The 22,374-nt window shown below is 43.4% G+C and overlaps 1 protein-coding gene across 6 annotated transcripts in view; it reads left to right on the plus strand.

Annotated features, from left to right (window-relative positions):
• Positions 1-21,846, plus strand: part of MAPK9 (mitogen-activated protein kinase 9) — a 63,612-nt gene extending 41,766 nt beyond the window's left edge. For 4 of the 6 annotated variants that reach the window (XM_042981890.1, XM_042981883.1, XM_042981902.1 and 1 more), the window contains 7 exons: positions 8,326-8,491; positions 9,819-9,890; positions 12,966-13,148; positions 14,300-14,424; positions 15,483-15,546; positions 16,568-16,639; positions 18,388-21,844. In XM_042981890.1, the coding sequence (XP_042837824.1) occupies positions 8,326-8,491; positions 9,819-9,890; positions 12,966-13,148; positions 14,300-14,424; positions 15,483-15,546; positions 16,568-16,639; positions 18,388-18,530 (825 nt within the window). In that variant the 3' untranslated portion in view covers positions 18,531-21,844. Of the gene's footprint in view, positions 1-8,325; positions 8,492-9,400; positions 9,473-9,818; positions 9,891-12,965; positions 13,149-14,299; positions 14,425-15,482; positions 15,547-16,567; positions 16,640-18,382 lie in introns of all 6 variants that reach the window. The other 2 variants (XM_042981914.1, XM_042981897.1) reach the window with 2 other exon arrangements.
• Positions 21,847-22,374: the final 528 nt, after the last annotated feature.

Consider the following 22,374-nt stretch of genomic DNA (forward strand, 5'->3'; position numbering starts at 1 on the left):
TAAATTAAAGGCTGTAACAAGAGATGAAGAAGGGCATTATATAATAATCACAGGGTCTATCCACCAGGAAGAGCTAACTATTATAAATGTCTATGCGCCAAGTACCCGAGCCCCCAGATATATAAAACAATTACTCATAAACATAAGCAACCTTATTGATAAGAATGTGGTCATTGCAGGGGACTTTAACACCCCACTTACAGAAATGGATAGATCATCTAGACACACAGTCAATAAAGAAACAAGGGCCCTGAATGATACATTGGATCAGATGGACTTGACAGATATATTTAGAACTCTGCATCCCAAAGCAACAGAATATACTTTCTTCTCGAGTGCACATGGAACATTCTCCAAGATAGATCATATACTGGGTCACAAAACAGCCCTTCATAAGTTTACAAGAATTGAAATTATACCATGCATACTTTCAGACCACAATGCTATGAAGCTTGAAATCAACCACAGGAAAAAGTCTGGAAAACCTCCAAAAGCATGGAGGTTAAAGAACACCCTACTAACGAATGAGTGGGTCAACCAGGCAATTAGAGAAGAAATTAAAACATATATGGAAACAAACGAAAATGAAAATACAACAATCCAAACGCTTTGGGATGCAGCGAAGGCAGTCCTGAGAGGAAAATACATTGCAATCCAGGCCTATCTCAAGAAACAAGAAAAATCCCAAATACAAAATCTAACAGCACACCTAAAGGAAATAGAAGCAGAACAGCAAAGGCAGCCTAAACCCAGCAGAAGAAGAGAAATAATAAAGATCAGAGCAGAAATAAACAATATAGAATCTAAAAAAAACTGTAGAGCAGATCAACGAAACCAAGAGTTGGTTTTTTGAAAAAATAAACAAAATTGACAAACCTCTAGCCAGGCTTCTCAAAAAGAAAAGGGAGATGACCCAAATAGATAAAATCATGAATGAAAATGGAATGATTACAACCAATCCCTCAGAGATACAAACAATTATCAGGGAATACTATGAAAAATTATATGCCAGCAAATTGGACAACCTGGAAGAAATGGACAAATTTCTAAACACCCACACTCTTCCAAAACTCAATCAGGAGGAAATAGAAAGCTTGAACAGACCCATAACCAGCGAAGAAATTGAATCGGTTATCAAAAATCTCCCAACAAATAAGAGTCCAGGACCAGATGGCTTCCCAGGGGAGTTCTACCAGACATTTAAAGCAGAGATAATACCTATCCTTCTCAAGCTATTCCAAGAAATAGAAAGGGAAGGAAAACTTCCAGACTCATTCTATGAAGCCAGTATTACTTTGATTCCTAAACCAGACAGAGACCCAGTAAAAAAAGAGAACTACAGGCCAATATCCCTGATGAATATGGATGCAAAAATTCTTAATAAGATACTAGCAAATCGAATTCAACAGCATATAAAAAGAATTATTCACCATGATCAAGTGGGATTCATTCCTGGGATGCAGGGCTGGTTCAACATTCGCAAATCGATCAACGTGATACATCACATTATCAAAATTTAAAAGAGGTAAAAGGCCTTCAGCTCTCCGTTGCTGCCTGGAGGTGGCCAGTGATAGCAGTTAGGTGTGTTTCCTTACTAACTTTACAGTGACACTCTCTCCTTATTTGTGCTGATACCAACATATCCGCATGTACTTATATCCTTTTGAATTTATATTTTTCAGAAAGGGGATCAACTTTTATGTAATTGTTCTGCAATTTGCTGAGCAAGTCGGTTGATTTGTTCCTTATTTTAATTAAGGATCAAATAGTTCTAATATTTATTTGAAAAGAGGGTCCCCACTCTCTCCTTCTCATTTCTCACTCCCCAGAAGCAAACCCTGTTCTTTTAGCTGTCACATTGGTGTTTCTGTCTGTATATTGAAATAATAGTGGATCTCTATCCATTGGCCTTTTTTCAGTTGGGGACGTAAGGTACCAATTTAGCTCCATTTTACCCACCCAGACCCACTCCCTGCCACCTTTCCTGTCCCCTGCTTTCCCAGGTATTTACACTGTTGTGAATTGTAAACCTGTAAATCTCAAGTTTGGGCCAGTATCGATAGTGTGTTTTACATCATCGTGACCCCCTACATGCTCTCCGCTGCACAGCCTCCTATTTATACCATGATTGTATTTCTTTTCCTTTCAACATTTTGTCCCTGAAGTTAACAGTACTTGTTTTTTGATTTGTTTGCATTTCTGTTTTCATTGTTTTGTTTTTCAAGGATGGGGTGGTTTTCTATGCTCTACTTGCTAAGTTAACGCTAAGCCTTCTGCGGGGCATCTAGGTTTTCTCTCAGTTCACCCAGATGATATGCTGTTGCATCACCTGTGAGATCTCGCTCTTGGAGCTTCAGTGCTGCTCCCAGATGGATGGGCTGCCCCCATACCTGATGCGGAGGGATTGTCCTGGACCTGGCCCAGCATTTTCCTGGTGGTTCTCTTCGCCTTTTCCTGGTGGTTCTCTTTGCCTTTTCCTGGTGTTGGACCCCCTGCTTCTGGACCCCTGTCCCATCATTCTCGGATTACTCCCTTGTTTCGGTGGAACACATCCTCCAGTAGCTTCCCCAGAAGTGGTGCATGGGAGGTAAATTTTCTGAGGCCTCATATGCCTGAAACTCTTTACTCTGCCCTGCCACATGAGTCATAGTATGGTTGGACATAGAATTCTCCGCTACACATCAGTCGCCCTCCAGGTTGTAAATGCAGCACCCCGTTGTAGTGTGGTATGATTTGGCTTTTGAGCTTTCTAATACCATTCTTCTTCCTGATCTTTTGCAAGTGCCCTGTTGGGTTTCATCTCTGGAATCTTCTAAAAATATTCTTTTATTTCTTGCATTCTAAAATGTTATGATGATATGCCTTGATGTGGAAATTTTTAATTGTGGTGGGCACTTCGTGGCCCCTTCAGTCTGGAAGGCCATGCCATAGAGCGGTGAGAATTGGGGTGGGGCCAGGTTCTCACCAGGTGGGATGCAGGCCTCCACCACAGAGCCCTGTCTTCAGGCTTGCACCCCTCACCCATGCCCTCCCTGGGCCACATACCAGCACATCTGTTGGTATTATGCCTGAGGCCCTAGTCTGGAAATTTGATTTCAGTTTTTCTCAATTATGGGCCAGTACGAGTGAAGAAGGAGCCCAGGCCTCTCTTCTGGGGTGAAGCTGGGGGGGGATCTGGAAGGTCTACCATTACCTTTATACAGATCTTTCCAAAACCTCCCTCAGTGTCCCATCCCTGCTGCACGCTGCCTTCTGGAACACCTGTCGTTCACTTCCTGAGTGTCTCCTGGATTTGTGGTCCCCCTTGTCTTGCTTGGGCCACTCACTGAGGTTGGAATGTGCTGTACTCAGTCAAGTCATTTCCTGCCCCTCTGCTGCTCTTTGTCCCCATAGAGCGCATGGGGTTTTTCACTGACAGCGTTGGCGTGCCAGGATAGGCTTGGATCTGCAGGATACATTTTGGGAGAAGGCCTGTGAGGAAGAACTGGGGAGTGGGCTGGAGCAGCTGGAGCAGGTGGAGAGGCCAGAAGGAGGCAGCACAGGCCTGACCCTTTGGAGGGGTTGAGGGCAGAGCTGCAGAACAGCTCTCAGAAAGCTTTGCCTGCCCTGGAGTCCATGAGCCACCCGCCAGGGAAGTCTGGTGTCTCACAAGAAGGGGCTTCTGCCACGCACAGTCACTGGCCAAGAGCCACACAGGTCAAGAGAAGCTCCCCGATGCTCCCCATGGGCCTCTCTTCCTGAGGGGAACTGAGAGGAGGTAGGCCACTGGGACAAACTATAGCTCCTGTCATTGCAGCTGCTCTCTGGGCCCCAACAGATGTTCATTCTCTCCCTTCTCCATTCTCCCTACCTTCAGCCACCACCTTGGCAGGTCACTATGGCTTGCCTACATGTGACCCAAACCTTCAGATCTGAGGTGTCTGACTCTGGTGGCTCACGGTGGGCCACTGGGTCCATGGATCCACCCGGCAGTCACCTCCCCAGCCCTGCAAGTGTATGATTGGAAAGGATACACTTGGCAGTTGGAGTGACCTCTGCATTGGTTCCTTGGCCTGTGAGGTAAGAAGTATCACGATGGGGAAGGCCAAGTGGAAACATGAGACTGTCCCCTCAAGTCAAAAATATTGATCTCGGGGGGGTGGGAGGGATAGAGGAGATTAGCGCCACCATTGCAACTTAAGGAATGCGGGGATAGCAGTTCTGTCATATCTCAGTTTGACTCACTAGTCCAGCCCGGAAGAAACTAGGTGGTCCTAGAGAGTGTAGACCTCTGTGACATAACCAGCTCATAGTCCTGGTTGCAGCTGCTGTGCACGATGTGGTAGAGTTGCTGGAACGATTAATAAGGCCCCAGGTACGGCGTGAAGCCATTGATTGCACAAATGCATTCATCTACACGGATTGGAAAAGAGGATCATAACATAGCTGGAAGAGGTCTGGACCAGTCTCCATGTTTTACCCGGCCTCCCAACCCCCTTCTAAGTGGGTCTTTGAGTTGCAAGGTCCATGCAGAGCTTTTGTCCAGTAGTCCTCCAGATAACTGCTTAGCCTCCCATGCCAAGGTTCGGTCACCCAGGCGAGTGGCTATGGTACCTGTGGGGAAGAATTGGGGATATCAAGGCAGTGGATGTTTGTCCCCATGTGCAGAGTCCTCCTTCCTAGGATACCCCTTCAGTCAGTGGGTTCTGATCTGAGAAGTGACCAGGCCTTGTGGTGCTTTGTGGGGTGATGCCCTCGGCCTCCTCCTCTTCTGCTGCCCTCGCCCTTCTTCGGTTACACATGCTTTGTGCACTCTTGTTGGCTGTCCCAGGGATGCCTCACTCTGTTCACTATCCCCACACCCTGTGGGTCAAACCCCAAGTTCAGGTGTCCTTCCTATTTTAATGTGTGTTTCTTATTTTCCTTGTTTGGGGTGGTTTTCAAGATTTAAAGGGACAGAACTATCTTGACTCTGCTGCCTTGAAGCTCTAAGTCCAGTTGGTTTTGGAAAGCTGCACCTGGTTTTGTGTGAAGGCTGATGAGAGAGCGGCACAGAAGTGGGGAGCCTCCCATTAGCAGGCATCCAGAGGTTGGCCACTTTCCCCAAAGCCTGCCAAGACCACTGTCTACACCGGACAGCCTGATTTGCATTTTATTATCTCAGTTTTCCAGCAGATGGCAGTAAAGTATGTTCCAACCAAATCAGTAGCCGACAAGAATTTTCTGACAGGTGAAAGGGGCATGTTTTCTTTTCTTTCTTTTTTCCAAATTTAAATTCAGGTTAGTTAACATACAATGTAGTCTTGGCTTCAGGAGTAGGACCCAGTGATTTCATCTCTTACATATGACACCCAGTACTCATCCCAACAAGTGCCCTCCTTAATGTCCATCACCCATTTAACCCATCCCCCTACCCACCTCCCCTCCAGCAACCCTCAGTTTGTTCTCTGTATTTAAGAGTCTCTTATGGTCTGTCTCCCTCTTTATTTTTATCTTATTTTTCCTTCCTTTCCCCTATATTCATCCATTGAGTTTCGTAAATTCCACGTATGAGTGAAATCATATGGTATCTGTCTTTCTGTAACTGACTGATTTCACTTAGCATAATACCCTCTAGTTCCAGCTACGTAGTTGCAAATGGCAAGATTTCATTCTTTTTCATCACCAAGTAGTATTCCATTGTGTATATACACCATATCTTCTTTATCCATTCATCAGTCAATGGACATTTGGACTCTTTCCATAATTTGGCTATTGTAGATAGCACTGCTATAAACATTGGGGTGCATGTGCCCCTGCAAATCAGAATTTTTGTATCCTATGGATAAATACCTAGTAGTGCAATTTCTGGGTTGTAGGGTAGTTCTATTTTTAATTTTTGAGGAACCTCCACACTGTTTTCCAGAGTGGCTGCACCAGTTTGCATTCCCACCAACAGTGCAAAAGTGTTCCCCTTTCTCCACATCCTCACCAACATCTATTGTGTCCTGAGTTGTTAATTTTAGCCATTCTGACTGGTGTGAGGTGATATCTCATTGTGGTTTTGATTTGTATTTCCCTAACGAGTGATGTTGAGCATCTTTTCATGCGCCTGTTGGCCATCTGGATGTCTCCTTTGGAGAAGTGTCTATTCACATCTTCTGCCCATTTATTCACTGGACTGTTTTTGGGTGCTGAGTGTGGGCATGTTTTCTAAGTCACTCTGCAGTTCATTGAACTGGCCAGTGGTGCAGCTGTAGTAACCCTTCTCCCTGTGGCTGTGCTTTAGATCCAAGGCCAGAGTGTATTTCAGGGGCTGCTGGGTGGCAAAGTATAGACATTACAAATTTTTCAAAAATCAGCCTCCTAAAAAGAAAGCACCTATTGACATCCCCACCAACAGTGTAAGGAAGGTTCTGTGTTGGCTTCTCCTGCCAGCCCTGGATATTATCATGATTTTCCTCATTGCCATGGGAGAGACCAAAAATAACTCCTTGTCATTTGGAAATTTAAAAAAATTATAATAATAATAATTTTTTTTCACAAAGTTGAGCATTATTTCGTTTGTTATCAACTTGTATTCTCAGTTGCCTCTTCTTGCCACAGTCTTTGGGTTTAAAAAAAAGAAACTAGGAACAGGTTGGTTTATTTTGCCTTAGCGTATTACTGCCTCCTCACAGGGAAGAGTCACTGGTTTGCGTGAGGGGCTGATTCAGTGCCTGCAGAATTGTGGGTGTGGGGTGGTGGTGCTCCCCCAGTCTTTCCCACATCAAGACACACGGAGAAGGTGGTCACATGGTGCTCTGGGGCCGATGAGGGGCCAGAGCATCTGCATGGGAATTGGTCGGAATTTTCATTGCAATTTTCACACATTAGATATTTAAACCAAATCCAGGAAGTTTGGAAGGAGAACATTTAACAGTAATGGAACGTAATTTCAGCTGATGTTATTTTTAAGTGGTTTCCTGCTTATCCTGCTAACGCATTGTAGCCATCACACACACCTGTGTGTGCTCATCTGTGACACATCACTTGGAAAGCGTTAGGTAGTTACTGGGCCTGAAACCTCACACCTAAAGCCCTCCCAGGTCCTCCTGTGTGATGTGACTTGGGAAAAGAATAGATGGGGATAGTTTGGAAGGCAGTGTCTAGGGTGAGTTTTCAGGCTGCTGTCTCAGGCAGAAGTTGGATTCCTGTGGCCTGAGGAAGGTTCTGGGATCGGGGGTGGAAGGTGGGGTCACCATGAAAAAAGGCCTGGGGTTGTGGGGGAAGAAACTGCAGAAATTGTGTTCATGTGTTCAGGGTATGGGGTATAGGCGAGTGTGACCTGTGTGTTCACACAGGAAGCATTTTCTGAGCTTCTGCTACGTCAACCTGGGTCCTGCATCTCCTGTCACAGAACTGGTGCTGGCAGGGGAAGACGAAGGTGCCTCAAGGGTGGGGTGGGCTTTCTTTTTGGAGATAAGGAAGTGATTGTGGAATTCTTTTTCTGAAAGAAAAAAGAGCCATCCGAAGGTTGCAGAGTCAGAGAATTCTAGCTCCGTGCTGTGCAGCATGGCGGCCACTAGCCACATAAGGTTGTTGAGCGCTCAGAATGTGGCTGTTATTGTAAATACACAGATGTCAAAGACAGTACCAAAAACAGAATGTAAAGTATGTCATTAGTAATTTGTATATATTGCTTACATTTTAAAATGATAACACTATGGGGGCGCCTGGGTGGCTCCATTGGATGAGCATCTGACTCTTGATTTCGGCTCAGGTCATGATCTCACTTGTGCACTCCACATTGGGCTCCATGCTGAGTGTGGAGCCTGCTTGAGATTCTCTGTGCTTCTGTGCTTCTGTCCCTCAACCCCGCTCATGCTCTCTCTCTTTCTTTCTAAAATAAAACAAAAACAAAACAAAAATAAGATGATAATATTGTGGGTATATTGGGTTAAATAAGGTAGAGTATTAAAATTCATTCCACCCATTTGTGTTCATTCTTCCTGGTGTGGCTACTAGCAAATGTAAGTTCAGTACGTGGCTTACATTATATTTCTGTGGGCAGCGGGATGAACAGGAGGAGGGATGGGTGGGCTCTAGGGAAGCACTGAGGAGGTTTTAAGCAAAAGGATGTCACGAAGCTTCCCACATGGGCCTGAGGGTGACCATCTGACTCCTTTAGGCTGATCTGTATTCGTTTCAACTTAAGAGAGAAACATTTTCCAAAATCCCAGTGTTCAGTTCTAACTCTGCCCGCCCCCCCCCCGCCATTTCCCCCAGGACTCAGGTACATCAGCAACCCCCAGCTTCACAAATCCCTACCCACACAGTGTTGTCCACTCCTGTTCATTGTGTTCATTTAAACCATTTCTGCCCTAGGATTTGAAACCTAGCAACATTGTAGTAAAATCAGACTGCACGCTTAAGATCCTTGACTTTGGCCTGGCCCGGACAGCATGCACCAACTTCATGATGACCCCGTACGTGGTGACGCGGTATTACCGGGCACCCGAAGTCATCCTGGGCATGGGCTACAAAGAGAATGGTGAGTGTGGGTGACACATGGCTGCTGGTCACCACCAGCCTTGTCCCGTGAGCCAAAGGAAGCACAATGTGGGGGCTGCGTTATACACAAGTCATTGTGGCCCATCTCTACTGGCAGAAATCACCCACTGTTACAAATTCACTTCCAAAATGAGTATCTGTGAACATCTATCAAAGTATAACGTATTTATTATAGAGAAGTATGCAAATCTATAACAGCAGTGGTACCCAAGACCTCCCCAGCCCACCTCTGGGTCTCAACCCCCAAAGGAAGCCACTATCCTAATTTCCAGCACCAAAGCTTACTTTTTACTTATTGGTGAACTTGGTATAAATGGAATAATACATGTTCTCTTTTGTGTAAAATGGGTTTTTTAACACCAAAACTTAACTTACTCTAGCAATATCAGAGCTCTTTGTAACTTAGACCTTGACAAATTTGTCGAAAAGAACTCAATCACATTTCCTTGCTAAGAGTCTGAAAGTTTGCACAAGTCATCGGGGAATGAGCTGTGCTTCAAGTTTTAGATGCTCTGTAAGCAGTGTTCTGACTCTGACAGATGAGGGACACAGCCCTGTGGCTCCCTGCTGGCTCCTCCCGCCCCACCCCCACCTGCAGTAAATAGCCCTCTGCCTGGCTGAGGCCTGGGGTTCAGCTGGGCCCCATGGAAGAGGGGGAAAGGCCGGAAGTCAGGGCACCTCTGGCGGGTCCTCACCTGGAGCCCACACGAGCAATCTGCCTCTGTGAGTTCCCACCGACACGGCAGTTTAGCGAGGACCGTTCGGCGGGTGTCATGTCCATATGTTACAAAAGTTCCCATTGACAAGCTGGGTCTGTCTCTGTTGGGAGGGGGTTTGAGAAAGATGTGTGGGGGTCTCCGGCTGGTTTTAATCACCTGGTGTTTGGTAGTGGACATCTGGTCTGTCGGGTGCATCATGGCAGAAATGGTCCTCCATAAAGTCCTGTTCCCAGGAAGAGACTGTATCCTTCACAGGGAGAGACCCAGCACTGGCCACGGGGGTGGGGGTAGCGATGGGGGTGGGCACATGGCCACACAGCTTTGCGGGGACAGCCACCTCTCCTTTCTGGGGTTTTGTTTGCTTCTCAAGCTGGGAAGTCCGGGAATCTTTGGCGCTAAAGCCCAGATTGCCGCTTACTGAAAGCCAGAGGAGAGGCCAGCACTCATTCGCATTGTGTAAAAAGTTCACCCTTAGCCAGCAATTTATTTTTCCATATTTGTGTGTTTAGTACACTGTTAGAATTCCTTTTCCTCACCTTTGTTTTGTTCATGGCACTTCATAATTTTGTCATTTCATTTTGTTTTCAGTTGATATCTGGTCAGTGGGGTGCATCATGGGAGAGCTGGTGAAAGGTTGTGTGATATTCCAAGGCACTGATCGTATCCTTCCCGGGACCTTCCCGGCCATGCTTTCCATAAATGCCAAAGGCAGCAGGAGCTCAAAAGGAAAATGTTATAATTCTAGACTGTGTTCTAAGGGGGTCTATATTATGTTTGTTAAAGTAGTGTCACAAACCAAGTGGTTCAACTTTACGTTTTCTTTTTTACTTGACTACCTGTAATGGTTTTATTAAACCAATTATATTAGTTTAATTTTATCAAAAATAGCTTAGAAATTTACTTACTCTTTGACAGATGTATTCTGATATTTAAGTGAAAATACCATTTATTAGACCATTCAGTTAATTTAACAAGGAAAGTTCCTATCTAAATTTAATAAGCCAATACCCTTGTGTCATTTAATTAGCATACCATTTTGTTAGTTACCAGTATGGATTAAAATATTTTGCCTCCAAAGTAAGAACTGAAGCACACTACATAAGACCAAAGTAAAAGAGAATAAAAGGAAAAGTTTGTGAGGAACAGGATATGTTAATTTTCTTGCCTATTACTCTGCTGACATTTTGTAGAAATTTTTAAAAGATCCATCTAGAAGGTTCTTTTGTGACACACCTGGAGAAGTCTTAATAAATATAAAATGCAAAAGATTAATTTATACTGTGGTTAGCAAATCACATTAATGACATCAACCATAAAAGAGAAGAGATAATGTAATACTTATAATAGCTTTCTTTCCTCATATTCCTCCATCGTTAATATTTTTTACTCTAACATGGTTCTTCACATATTCCCTTTTTCATTTGTGTTCCACTTACTATTTTCATTAGTCTTTGATTTTGTTTTTTCGTTATGAAAGCTTAAAGTGGTCTCTGTCCATTGGCAGATTGATGGTTAATTTTAAAGGAAACCAAGCTGTGTAGTCAGTGTTTTGTATGTATTTTATTAAAGTTGCTTTCATTTTTTATAATTTTATAAGGGTGATTTTCTTGTAATATAAATTCTTTACAACACAAACATGGAATGAAAAGATTTTGTTCTGTCATTTTATTTGCCTTCCTTGACATTTTTCACATCACAGATTTTATGTGGAGTTAAATACAACATTTTATTTTGTTCTAATAAATTTTCCAGCAGTTTTCCATAGCCTTTCCTTTGATTTGCTTGTTCCAAACTATAAATAAGTCTGCAAACAGACTCAGTTTAAAAAGGAAAACTTGATAAATTCTAAAGATAAATAATTTAGAAGTATCTATTTAACATCTCGTTTTGTCTCAATTCTTATTCATTTTATGCCTTTCCTTTTTTAATTGAATGTTTTCTTCAGAAAGTACAAAAAAGAAAACTGTGAATACTTTTTGGAGCATTATTAAGTAATTTAAAATTCCTACTTTACATATTACCATCTTGCAGTGTCAATAATTAATAGTTTTATATATAAGGCCACCTAATGTCATTCTCAAAATACACACCGAGATTAACGTCATTCTCCAAAGACAGTTTTGCCCACACCTTCAAACATTAGATTAAAAATTGTAAGCATGGAAAAAGATTCTGGAAAGCAGACTGCAGTTCTCTGAGATTTGCTTTCAGATGTGTGATCTGGGATAGAACAGGAATGTCTGTCCCCACAGTAGCCCACAAGGAAAAGACAGCCTCAGCCAGACCACCTTGGGTGCACATGGTGGCTGTGCATGCTAGATGAGTCAGGGCCTCTCTGAGCCTTGGTTCCTCTTGGGTATAATGAGAAGCCCATGGTAGCTAAGGGACGGTAATGCACGAACACACCTGGAAGATCAGCCAGGCTTCTTGGGATGGTCTTTTCCTTTCCCACCACCCTTTAGTCTACAAAAACGACCCTTTATCATGAACACGCTAGACATTTATTGAGCGCCCACCCATTTCTAGGCTCCTGTCTGACTCACATTGGGAACAGTTGTTGCAGCTGCTGAGCCGAAGCCAGACTGTCAAGGGCATGAGCAGAAGCAGGGAGATGAGGGGCTGTTTCAGTTGTTCGGTGAGAAGGGCTTGAATGCCACACAATTCTGCTTCAGCATCACATAGGAACAAAAGAGTGAGGGAAGAGAATACACTAGTGACTCAAATGGCCAGGACTCCTCTCCCAAGCAGGACTGCAGATGGCCAACATTCTGGAAGAACGGAGTTGTCTTCTTTGTTCTTCTAAGAGCATTTCTGCCACCTGGGTTCTTCCATAATGATGTAATTGGATTTTTCTGAGACAAACCTCTATTAGATTTTTCTAAAAACTTTTAAAAACTGCTTTTTAAACATTGCTGCCTACATGATTTTTTTCTGTCCTACGTTCTCTCATATAATTGTTAACAGTTTCAGAATCCCTCTCCACCTCATTATTCCAAGCCCCCTGTGAAACAGCCAAAGCTGGTATTTTCTGCGTTTTACAAACAAGGGAGTTGAGACCCAAGGGAGACTGACTGCCCGGCACCTGATGCATGTCTAGTGCACAGTGGAGTCTGGAACCCGGGTCATGTACTTTGAAAGGAGATAAAATGTGCTCCAAGGTACTGCAGTGATGGGCATGGTCAGTGCCAAGTAAAACACAATGACCTCCCAAAGCTGTCTGAGCCCAGTTACAGGAAGGCATGTGGTCCTGTGAGAGAGGACAAGGCTCAGAAAGCCCCAGCTCACGTGCCGCACCCCACCTTAGACCGAGGACTCAGATCTGTCCACTTTAAGGAGCTTTCCAATCTAAGTAACTTTGATGTGAAAATTGATTTCAGTCTGCCTAAGTAATATCTAATTTCATCTTTAATCACTTCTGTCATAAGTATTCTTCAGTTACAAGATTAACTGTATTTTGATCTAAAAGGGAAGGCATACGTTCCTCAGTGTGTTGGTTTAATAAACCATGATCAGAGTTTATAAAGGAGCAGAGTTTTTAAAAGTAGTGTCAACTTTGGAGACCCCAACCACCATGTGAATATTATTTTAGAATACCTCGGCTGCCCCAGTGGGACAGCCTAGTTAATTACCTGTCAGTAGGTGAAAATAGGATTTAAGTGTTTCTTTGAATAATGCTACTCCGTGTAACGTGACTGTAAGCCCCTTCAGTTGTATTTTCCTCAAGAGACTCCTTAGATATTGATCAGTGGAATAAAGTCATTGAGCAGCTAGGAACGCCGTCTGCGGATTTTATGAAGAAACTTCAGCCGACCGTGAGAAATTATGTAGAAAACAGACCAAAGTACCCTGGAATCAAATTTGAAGAACTCTTCCCAGATTGGATATTCCCATCAGAATCTGAACGAGACAAAATAAAAAGTAAGATGCCCTTCCCCTTCCCCCCCCACCCCCCATATCGGTTTTCTCAATCCAGGGGCCGCTTTCACCTTTTCAGGTTTGCATTCTGACAGCTACGAACGTTAGGAGATAACATAGTTGAAAGTCTCAAAGTTATTTACTAGAATGAAGGCTTGGTGGAGAGAAAGCCTAAAAGACCTAAAAGTTCTATCCTAGATAAAATGGCCTCACTGAGCCTTTGGTCCAAATAAAAAGGTTCACGTCAGTCTGAAAGACTCTGATGTTAATTACAGCAATTGGAATTCACACAGTTTTCAGGCATAAGGAATAAGGAATACTTGAATTACGATTCTCGCCCAATTGAAGAGTCAGAAACTGTATTACAGTTCAATTTAAAAAGTTTCTCCTCCCTTCCACCTGTGCCCACCTCTAAAAATGTGATTTAAGGCAAAGAACAGATTTCTCTCCACATCAGGGCAAAACTGTGCCTCAGTCAGAAAAACCCCATCTGTCCTTTGCCCACCCATGTGAACTTTAATTGCTGAAACCTAGGTGAGCCTTATATTTGACTGAGTTATTGAACTTGTTGGGTTTTTTCCTAACAACTGATCTCTAGATTTTTTTTCAAGTGTCTGTTGCCAACATTCTATACAGGTCAGCATAGCAGAGATATCTGCGAAGTGTTGTCTAGTGTGCAAACGTGAGATTATTTGTATGGCTTAAAAGGTCTGCTTTAATTTCATTTTGATGGGACATCAGGCAGGAAAAAAAGCCTGCCCGTGTTTTATGCCTGCACTTCGGGCAGTGCCGCCCTTAGCTGCATCCTGTGCCTTCCCTGGTGGGTTCTACCCCCGGACCCCCCCTTCAGCCTCCGGTTGGCCTGTGTCCACCTGGTACCCTTTCCCCAGGCCCTGCCACCCCTCCTCTCCTCCCAGATCCAGAGGCAAGAAACCACATTTGAAAATCTGTGTAGTGAAAGTGTAGTGTAGTGATGTGTAGTGAAAGTGGCTGCTCGGCTCACTCTTAAAGAAAAAGGCTCGATTGATCAGGAACCTGTCACAAATTTCTCAAAGATCACACATCTTTGTTCTCTCTGTACTGTCATGTTGTCTTTATACAATTTCCTGTGTCTGAGCATTAGTTTATTAATCTAATGTTTGTTTTCACCCCAGCAAATCAAGCCAGAGATCTGTTATCGAACATGTTAGTGATAGACCCTGACAAGCGCATCTCTGTAGACGAGGCTCTGCGTCACCCTTACATTACTGTTTGGTATGACCCTGCTGAAGCAGAAGCGGTAAGCACCTGTTTTCCAAGGCTTGTGTGTAAAGGCAGGGCTCAACATTCCCTCGGGTCTTCCGTCTGTTAGTCCAGAGTGGCCACATAAGGATAGTAAGTTCTAGATTTCAAAGGACCCCTGAATACAAAGGGGCCTACAGTCGTCTGGGACCTGGTTCCCTTTGGGGACACTTGCTGCGGGGGCTGCAGCTCAGTGTAGCTCGGGAGGGAACATGCTTCTGCGGTGGAGATACTATTCCTTTACGCAGATGCTCATGTGTGATTGTACTAACATTGCCATTTGCTAAGCTTCCATTGTTTGCCTGGCACTGTGCCATGTGCGCCTTGCTTAGAACACCTTCTTCAGGCCACCCCATCAGAGAGGCTAAGAAACTCGCTGAAAATCACAGGTTTATTTATCCTTCCCTCGAGGCACCTGCCAGGGGAGTCCCGCTTCCGAGTTTGGTGCCCAGGTGCATTTTTCCTTAGTGGCACTGGTGTGGATAACCTCTGACTACGAGCAAAGTAACCACATAGTGGCAGGCTCACTTTATGCCACCGTAGAACACATTTTTATGACTTGGCCTATGGATTTAACCATCACATGAAACACTGTTTTGTGTGCAAGGAATCCTAGTTATAAGCATGTGATTTTTAAGCAGGTTTTGGGAACAGCCCATTTGAGTTGAGGATTGGGTTTGGGGGCTCTACCATGAAGCACTGCAAACCTGAGCTCTATTCTGTACCTTCTGGATTTCCTAGCCCTTCCCTTGTCTGGGGCGGGTCTCCAGAAAACAGCCTTTGATTACCACTTTTTTAGTTCCATTTGGGCAGATGTCATTAGAGTGGAGGTCATGTGATTGTTAAGAGGACCATATTTTTTTGGTTAATTTTTTCCCTAATTATTTTGATTCCAAAACTGATGTAATATCACACTTAGGAGGAAATCTCTAAGAAGCCATATATTGCATGAAAGCCACATGACAAATAGATTAGAATCTTCACAGTGATGTTATGGTCTTATTCATGCCTCATTCCTGTTTTAACCGTTGACTTTAACTGTGATTTAATTTTCAGCCACCACCTCAGATTTATGATGCCCAGTTGGAAGAAAGAGAGCATGCAATCGAGGAGTGGAAAGGTAAGGGCTGATTTTGCCCCTTACTCATGGCACTTCTTCAAGTTCTGTAAAGGGGCGGCTTTTCACTTGTTGCAGTAGCCTTCCTAGGGAAGGGGCAGAGTCTCTCTTGGCCCATCTCTTGCCCCTCCCTGGTAGAGAAGGAACTTGAAGATAACAGAATTAGAGAGGAGCACATTGGAACTGCATACCATTTGCTTCCAAAGATTGTAAGATTGACCAAAAACCCACCGCAAATTCAGCCAGTAATCAGGAGGTTGAACTAATAATTTTTCATTAAAAAGAAGAATCAGGGGTCATTGAGAAAGAACCCTGGTCAGTGCAGGTCAGAAGTGGCAACGGGTCTTGCCCAAGCAGATTATGTCTGCTTTCCCCAGGGTATCGGGGATGCCGTGACCTTCATGAACACTCAACAGGGTGACACACATGGCCACACTCTGGCCAAGAGCAGCCTTGTGAGCCTCAGGAAATGCTTGCAAGGTGCTCATCCTGGTTCACAAACACCAAAATTGTAGAAACCCCTAATGCATCTTTAGTAGGTTGTTAGCTTTTCTCACCAGGGAGGATGGAAGAAACTGAAGTTGAAGCCAAGAAATGACTGAGGAATTTGGATTAATTTCTGGCCACTCTGGAGGGGCTTCTGGCCGACATATGGATACTGGTTCCATTTGGAGAATCCCAAGTAACGATGGAGAGAAACATGTGCAAACAGTACAAAAGCATCCAATCCTTTAAAATGTTCTGTGAGAGTCACTTTACTAGTCCCCTGCCCCTCGTAAAACCCACATGTGAATTTACAACTGCCTGCATTTTTGGCTGCCTTAACAGTTGGGCTGAAAGATGTAATGGATCAACAAAGTGTGGATGTTGTGATCTAGGCAAAAGATATTATTGAATTAACTGTATATCACAATTAAAAATAAGACACCACAGTGCCCTTGGAGGGGTTTCAGTTGATTTGGAAGCAGGGTTCAGAGATGCAGAGAAACTGATGGAGCCTTTTAACTTGCATTTCTGTTTGAAGAGCTGATTTACAAAGAAGTACTGGACTGGGAAGAAAGAAGCAAGAATGGTGTTGTGAAAGATCAGCCTTCAGGTTAGTGATTGCTTTAATAGTTGATGTTTTCCTTTTCCCTGTACAACTTATCCAAATGGCAGTGATGCATTAAATGCCAGCTCGACCGGCCCTGGATCTGGAAGCTCCTTGTGTGAGGTAGTCTTCCTGTTTGGGTTTGTCTTGGCTGTGACAACTAACATATTACTGACAGGCCAGGCACTAAGCTAACTGCATTATAGACAGTCTCGTCTCATGCTTGCAACTGCTGCCATCAGCTCCATTTACGGACGAGGGAGTTGAATTTAAAACACTTCCAATGTTTTAATTTAATGAGTGCCTGGGTGGCTCAGTCAGTTAAGCGTCCAACTTCTGCTCAGGTCATGATCTCACGGTTGACGAGTTCGAGCCCCGGGTCAGGCTGTGTGCTGATGGCTCAGAACCTGGAGCCTGCTTCAGATTATGTGTCTCCCTCTCTCTCTGCCACTCCCCTGCTCGCTCGCTCTCTCTCTCTGTCTCTTAAAAATTACTAAACATTAAAAAAAATTTTTTTTAAACATTTCTTATGTGCATGACCCTCTTCATATTGGCCCCACGCAGTTTAAAAAGAAAATCAGTGCAAATCTAAGAAAAATGGAATTTGGTTTTCTTTGAGAAAAACTGTTCATATAATTCTCCCATATTTCTATTTGATCTACCTAGTGGTAGATTCATTGTATGACTGCTAGAGACATATGTGGTGTTAATTTAGGTCCGTAGGATCCCACCTGCTTCCTAAATGAAATCCTTCAAGTTATATTTACTTCCTCACCTCGCACCCCCCTCCCCAAAAGCACACGTGCACACACACAGAGAAGTGCAGATTGCACTGCTTACTTTTCTTGAATTTTGTATTCAGCATGATCTATGTGTCAAGCATCTAGAGATTATATAACTTCCACACTTTAGGTGCTTGTGGTTAACTAAGCACAAATTTCAGACTGCAAGCACTGACCTCTGAGAGCTTGGATGTTTTATTTTTGCTCAAACCAGACTAAAATATGGACGGTAGGAAATAGGATAGTTTCACATACCTTAAAAATTCAAAATGTCAGTTTTGGGGATGTATAAAATAAAATGAACAAGAGGCCGCTAAATTTTTTCCTTTTTTTTTTTTTGTTTTGTTGTTGTTTTGTTTGTATACAGTCTTTGTTTCTGCTAGCAGGTGTTTTTATTAGAAAAGAATTCTTCAAAGATTACTGCTTTTCTCCTTGGACAAAGTGTTGATGGACACCTGAACTCTATTTGGGCTTCAGCCTTTTTGTGACACTGATCGTTGTAGGACAGGTTCAGTAGTTTTTCTATTAAAAATCTTTTTTAAAGCAGCAGGTTTTCTTTTTTTTACTTTTTTTTTAATGTTTATTTTTGAGAGACAGAGACAGAGCGTGAGCAGGGAGGGGCAGAGAGAAAGGGAGACACAGAATCCGAAGCAGAGGCTCCAGGCTCTGAGCTGTCAGCACAGAGCCCAACATGGGGCTTAAACTCACGAACCGTGAGATCATGACCTGAGCCAAAGTCGGACGCCTAACCAAATGAGCCACCCAGGCACCCCTAAAGCAGCAGGTATTTTTTAAGATGATTATATAAATGCACATATGTGACGTTTTGCCACTAGGAAGAAAAGAAGAATGTTGCAGGTGGGCCAGGGAACCTCACGAGCACAGAGCTGAGGGATGGCCTAAAGTCTCACTGCCCGAACCTGCAGCAATGTCGTGCCTCAGATTTTATTATATTTGGTTTTCTTAGCACAGATGCACCAGTAAGTAGCAACGCCACTCCTTCCGAGTCGTCCTCCATCAACGACATCTCATCCATGTCAACCGAGCAGACGTTGGCCTCAGACACAGACAGCAGCCTCGATGCCTCGACGGGACCCCTGGAAGGTTGTCGATGATAAGTTATGAGCAGCAGAGCTTGTCATCAGTGAAGGAATTCTCGCTTCCATGGGCCTGAAATGCTTGGGGGGGTTGATGGAACCAAATAGAAAAAACTCCATGTTCTGCATGTAAGAAACACAATGCCTTGCCCCTACTCAGTTCTAATAGGATTGCCTGCCTAGATTATAAAATGAAGCAGATCATGTCTGAAGGAAACAAGTGCAAGCCACACTCTTAGAGATTATGTTCAAGGTCATTTCAGGTGAGCAATTAGAATAGGTGATTTTTTTTTAAGTTGTACGGTAATAGTGGTGACAATTTCTCATCCTCAGTAACTGTTGGGACTTCTATGCATGTGACCACATGTGCTTGCTCTTGCCATCTAGCACTTTGGAAATCAGTATCTAAATGCCAAATAATCTTCCAGGTAGTGCTGCTTCTAGAATGATCTCTTAATCCTCTGAAGTGATTTGGTGTCTGTCCAGAAAAAATAGATTTATGTGTATTAATTGGCCACCATCATATTATCATATCTTACCTTCTTTTATGGTATGATTTATTCTATCTTTTGTATTTCAGAAGGAATATAATTAAATCTATTTAATAAATAAAAAATACAACTTTTCTTAAATTTGTCATGTTTTGGGCTGAGAATTATCACTGCTAAAACCAAGACACTTATAGGGACACTTTATTTCCTCTAAATTGTCTTAGTCTGGGATGACTGTGCATTCAGCTTTAATGCATGATAAAATTTTAAGTTTTGTGCTGCTTAGGCCATATATACCTTTAAAATCCTATCTACCCTTGCTCTGTTTTCCTGGTCTTCTGGACGTATTAGTTTAAAATGCTACCTAAAACTTCACCTTCTTTATCAGGCACCTAACACTCCACATCAATGACATGATGGCCGACAGATTCTTGAATCCATCAGCGGCAAGGGTAGAATTTTGTGAAATGGTCACTGAAGGCGACCGCAGTCACTTTCCAAGTGCTTGCTTTGCCCGAGACTGCTCAGGGTCCTCTCTTACCTTCCCTCATTCAAGGTGAGACGCACCATCTCCCAAGGCAGCGTTTCCGGTTTCTAATCTAACGTTCGTTCATACTCGATTTTCTTTCTTTGCTGAAAGAAACCACATTAAATGCCCCCCCTCCCTTGGGTCTGTTTTAGGAAGCAAGGTGATTTGGAAGGTCTGTGTGGTGGTGGTGTTTTCCACTTATGGAGCATTTCCTTTTCCTGAGGGAAACCCATGAATTTTCTGGGAAAAACTCCTCACGGGGATATGGAGGAAGCACCCTCAAGAGTAGTGATTAACTATTGAGTCTTTTCTGATTTAAAACTGCTCACCTGAAATTGATGCTTTCAGACTTTCTGATATGGAAATCATTCAGAGTTCACTAACATACTGAGTATTGAAGCATCACTGCAGAAATGGAGTTACAATGGTCACATTTTGGCCACCTGTGCTCTTGATGCTTGTCCCTTGAGCTTATTGTGTTACAGATTCATATCTTGTGTTTCACTGTTGCAGAAGCTATCGACTGGGTTAACATTCTATAGAATGTGTTCTGAAGAGGAACTTTGATAAGAAAGTCTATCACAAATATTACCTAAAATATACAATTCTGTCTGTACCAGTTGCGTATCTTATTGGTTGGTCTTATCACTGGAAACTGGAACCCTTGATGAAAAAAAATCATACTGAAGTAAGAAATAGTTTTATATTGTGAGGTTTAGACACATTCAAGTACAAGATGGAAATACTAACTTGGACTGAAGCAGAAACACCTATTAGATGGCTTAGGGTGGTTCTGGTTTCGGAGGCCTGATGGTATAGTGAAGAAAGTTATCATCATACACATACAAACATTTACAATAGCCTTCTCACTAATACGCATTCTTCAAAAAGACTTTACTAAATCTATCTTTAAAAAGAAAAGCAAAGAAAGAGGAGAATCTTTCAAATGCTTTATCTGCCCTAGGCTTACGTGAACCCAGCACGGGGATGCCGTGGGCACATTCAGCTCCTCGCTGGGCACCATTTGTAAGCGGAGCTGGGTGCCCCCGCAGACTGGCTTCCTGCTTACTCATTCCTCCGTGCGTTCATGGGGGGAGCCTGTATTGGTGCAGATGGGTTTCCTGCCGAGCCCACCTTCTACCAGGTAGCAGCGAGGGCACCGAGGACAGGCCACAGGGCTGCAGACAGCAGAGCTCCGCAGAAATACCTCACCCCACTTCAGGGTCCTCCCTCCTGAGCCGAGATGCACCAGAGTCCTGGTGCAATGCAGATGGTTTCAAACCGCTCTCCGTGGGTGAATGCTGACGTTAGATAAAGAACTAAAACGTGCTCAACTTTTTCATCTTTTCTATTTTATTTTTGTAATTTATATTGTACACAACCCTGGAAGTAACTATTTTGGACACATATTTTTATAAACCAGGTAATTTATTATTAGCCTGGAATTTGGACTAGGTTTATTTTATTTGTTGGCTTATTTTTTGGTCAAAAAGGAAATGACTGCCTCCCCCTACGTCGGGTCTTGACCTCAAGAGCAGGTAGAGTCTATCAGAGTAGGAGAACATTGTGGAAACACAGACTGCTCAATATTGATCAGTTGTGGTCGTGGAAACGGAAGTGGGGCTCTATTTTTCTCTTCGGGACACAGAACTCAGAGCCTCAGTGCTGAAAGGAAAAAACTCTTAGCGGGGCCCCTTGCTGACATCCCTGGATGGGATCCCGGTTTAATCCAGATTCGATACCGTGTGAGTCATGGTAATGATGTACGAGTTTGTCTGGTTGATTTCTAATGTACTCCACTGGTGTTTCATACTGGTAGTAAATACAGGTGTGACCTTTCAGACTGCATATCTCAAAAGTAACATTGCCTAATGTTTTATAATAAAATATATTCTGTGTGTTTTGATTGGTGAAAATAATATAGATACATTTTAAAAGACAAGTGTATAGCATGTCCAATTTTTGTGTGTTTTTAAGTGACAATTGACTATATTTCTACGTCACCATCTCCGATTACAGATTTAACGTGAACACGGTCAATGTCGGAGTGTCATCATTTCCAGCAATATTAACAGATATTTTTAATTGAAAGTCAAAACATGTCTTGGACTTCTCTCCCTGAAAATATTTTGCAAATTTCTGAATCTCGGTTTTCAAAACTAGGCAAGTACAAAATTGAGTATTCCCAGTATTGGTGTAATTGTTTTTCTCACAAGGCATGGCTCATCAGTCTTTCCTCATATTACATAAAATCCTAAATCATTAATGGTGCCTGTGTGCTTGTGGGTTTGTGCACGGGATGAGCCACCTTGACTTTGCTTCTGTTTCGGAGACACTTTAAGATGTTCAGGACTTAAAAACCACAGGACTAGGGGGGCCTGGGTGGCTCAGTCGGTTAAGCGTCTGACTTCGGCTCAGGTCATGATCCCACAGTCCGTGAGTTCGAGACCCGCGTCGGGCTCTGTGCTGACAGCTCAGAGCCTGGAGCCTGTTTCAGATTCTGTGTCTCCCTCTCTCTCTGACCCTCCCCTGTTCATGCTCTGTCTCAAAAAAAAATAACTAAACGTTAAAAAAAAAAAAAAAAAACCCACAGGACTAGAAGTGTCCTTCACAGCTCACTTTCTTTTCTCTGCTTTTTAAGAGGGCTAGCTAGAATCAGGGGTGCCTGGGTGGCTCCATCGGTTAAGCGTCCAACTCTTGGTTTCTGCTCAGGTCATGATCTCAGTATTTGTAAATTCAAGCCCCACATCTGGCTCTGCACAGACAGCTCAGAGCCTGGTTGGGATTCTTTCTGTCTCTCTGTCTGCCCCTCCCCTGCTTGCTCTCTCTTTCTTTCTCTCAA

The sequence above is a fragment of the Panthera tigris genome, chromosome A1 (genome assembly GCF_018350195.1).
Source record: "Panthera tigris isolate Pti1 chromosome A1, P.tigris_Pti1_mat1.1, whole genome shotgun sequence".
NCBI lineage: Eukaryota > Metazoa > Chordata > Mammalia > Carnivora > Felidae > Panthera > Panthera tigris.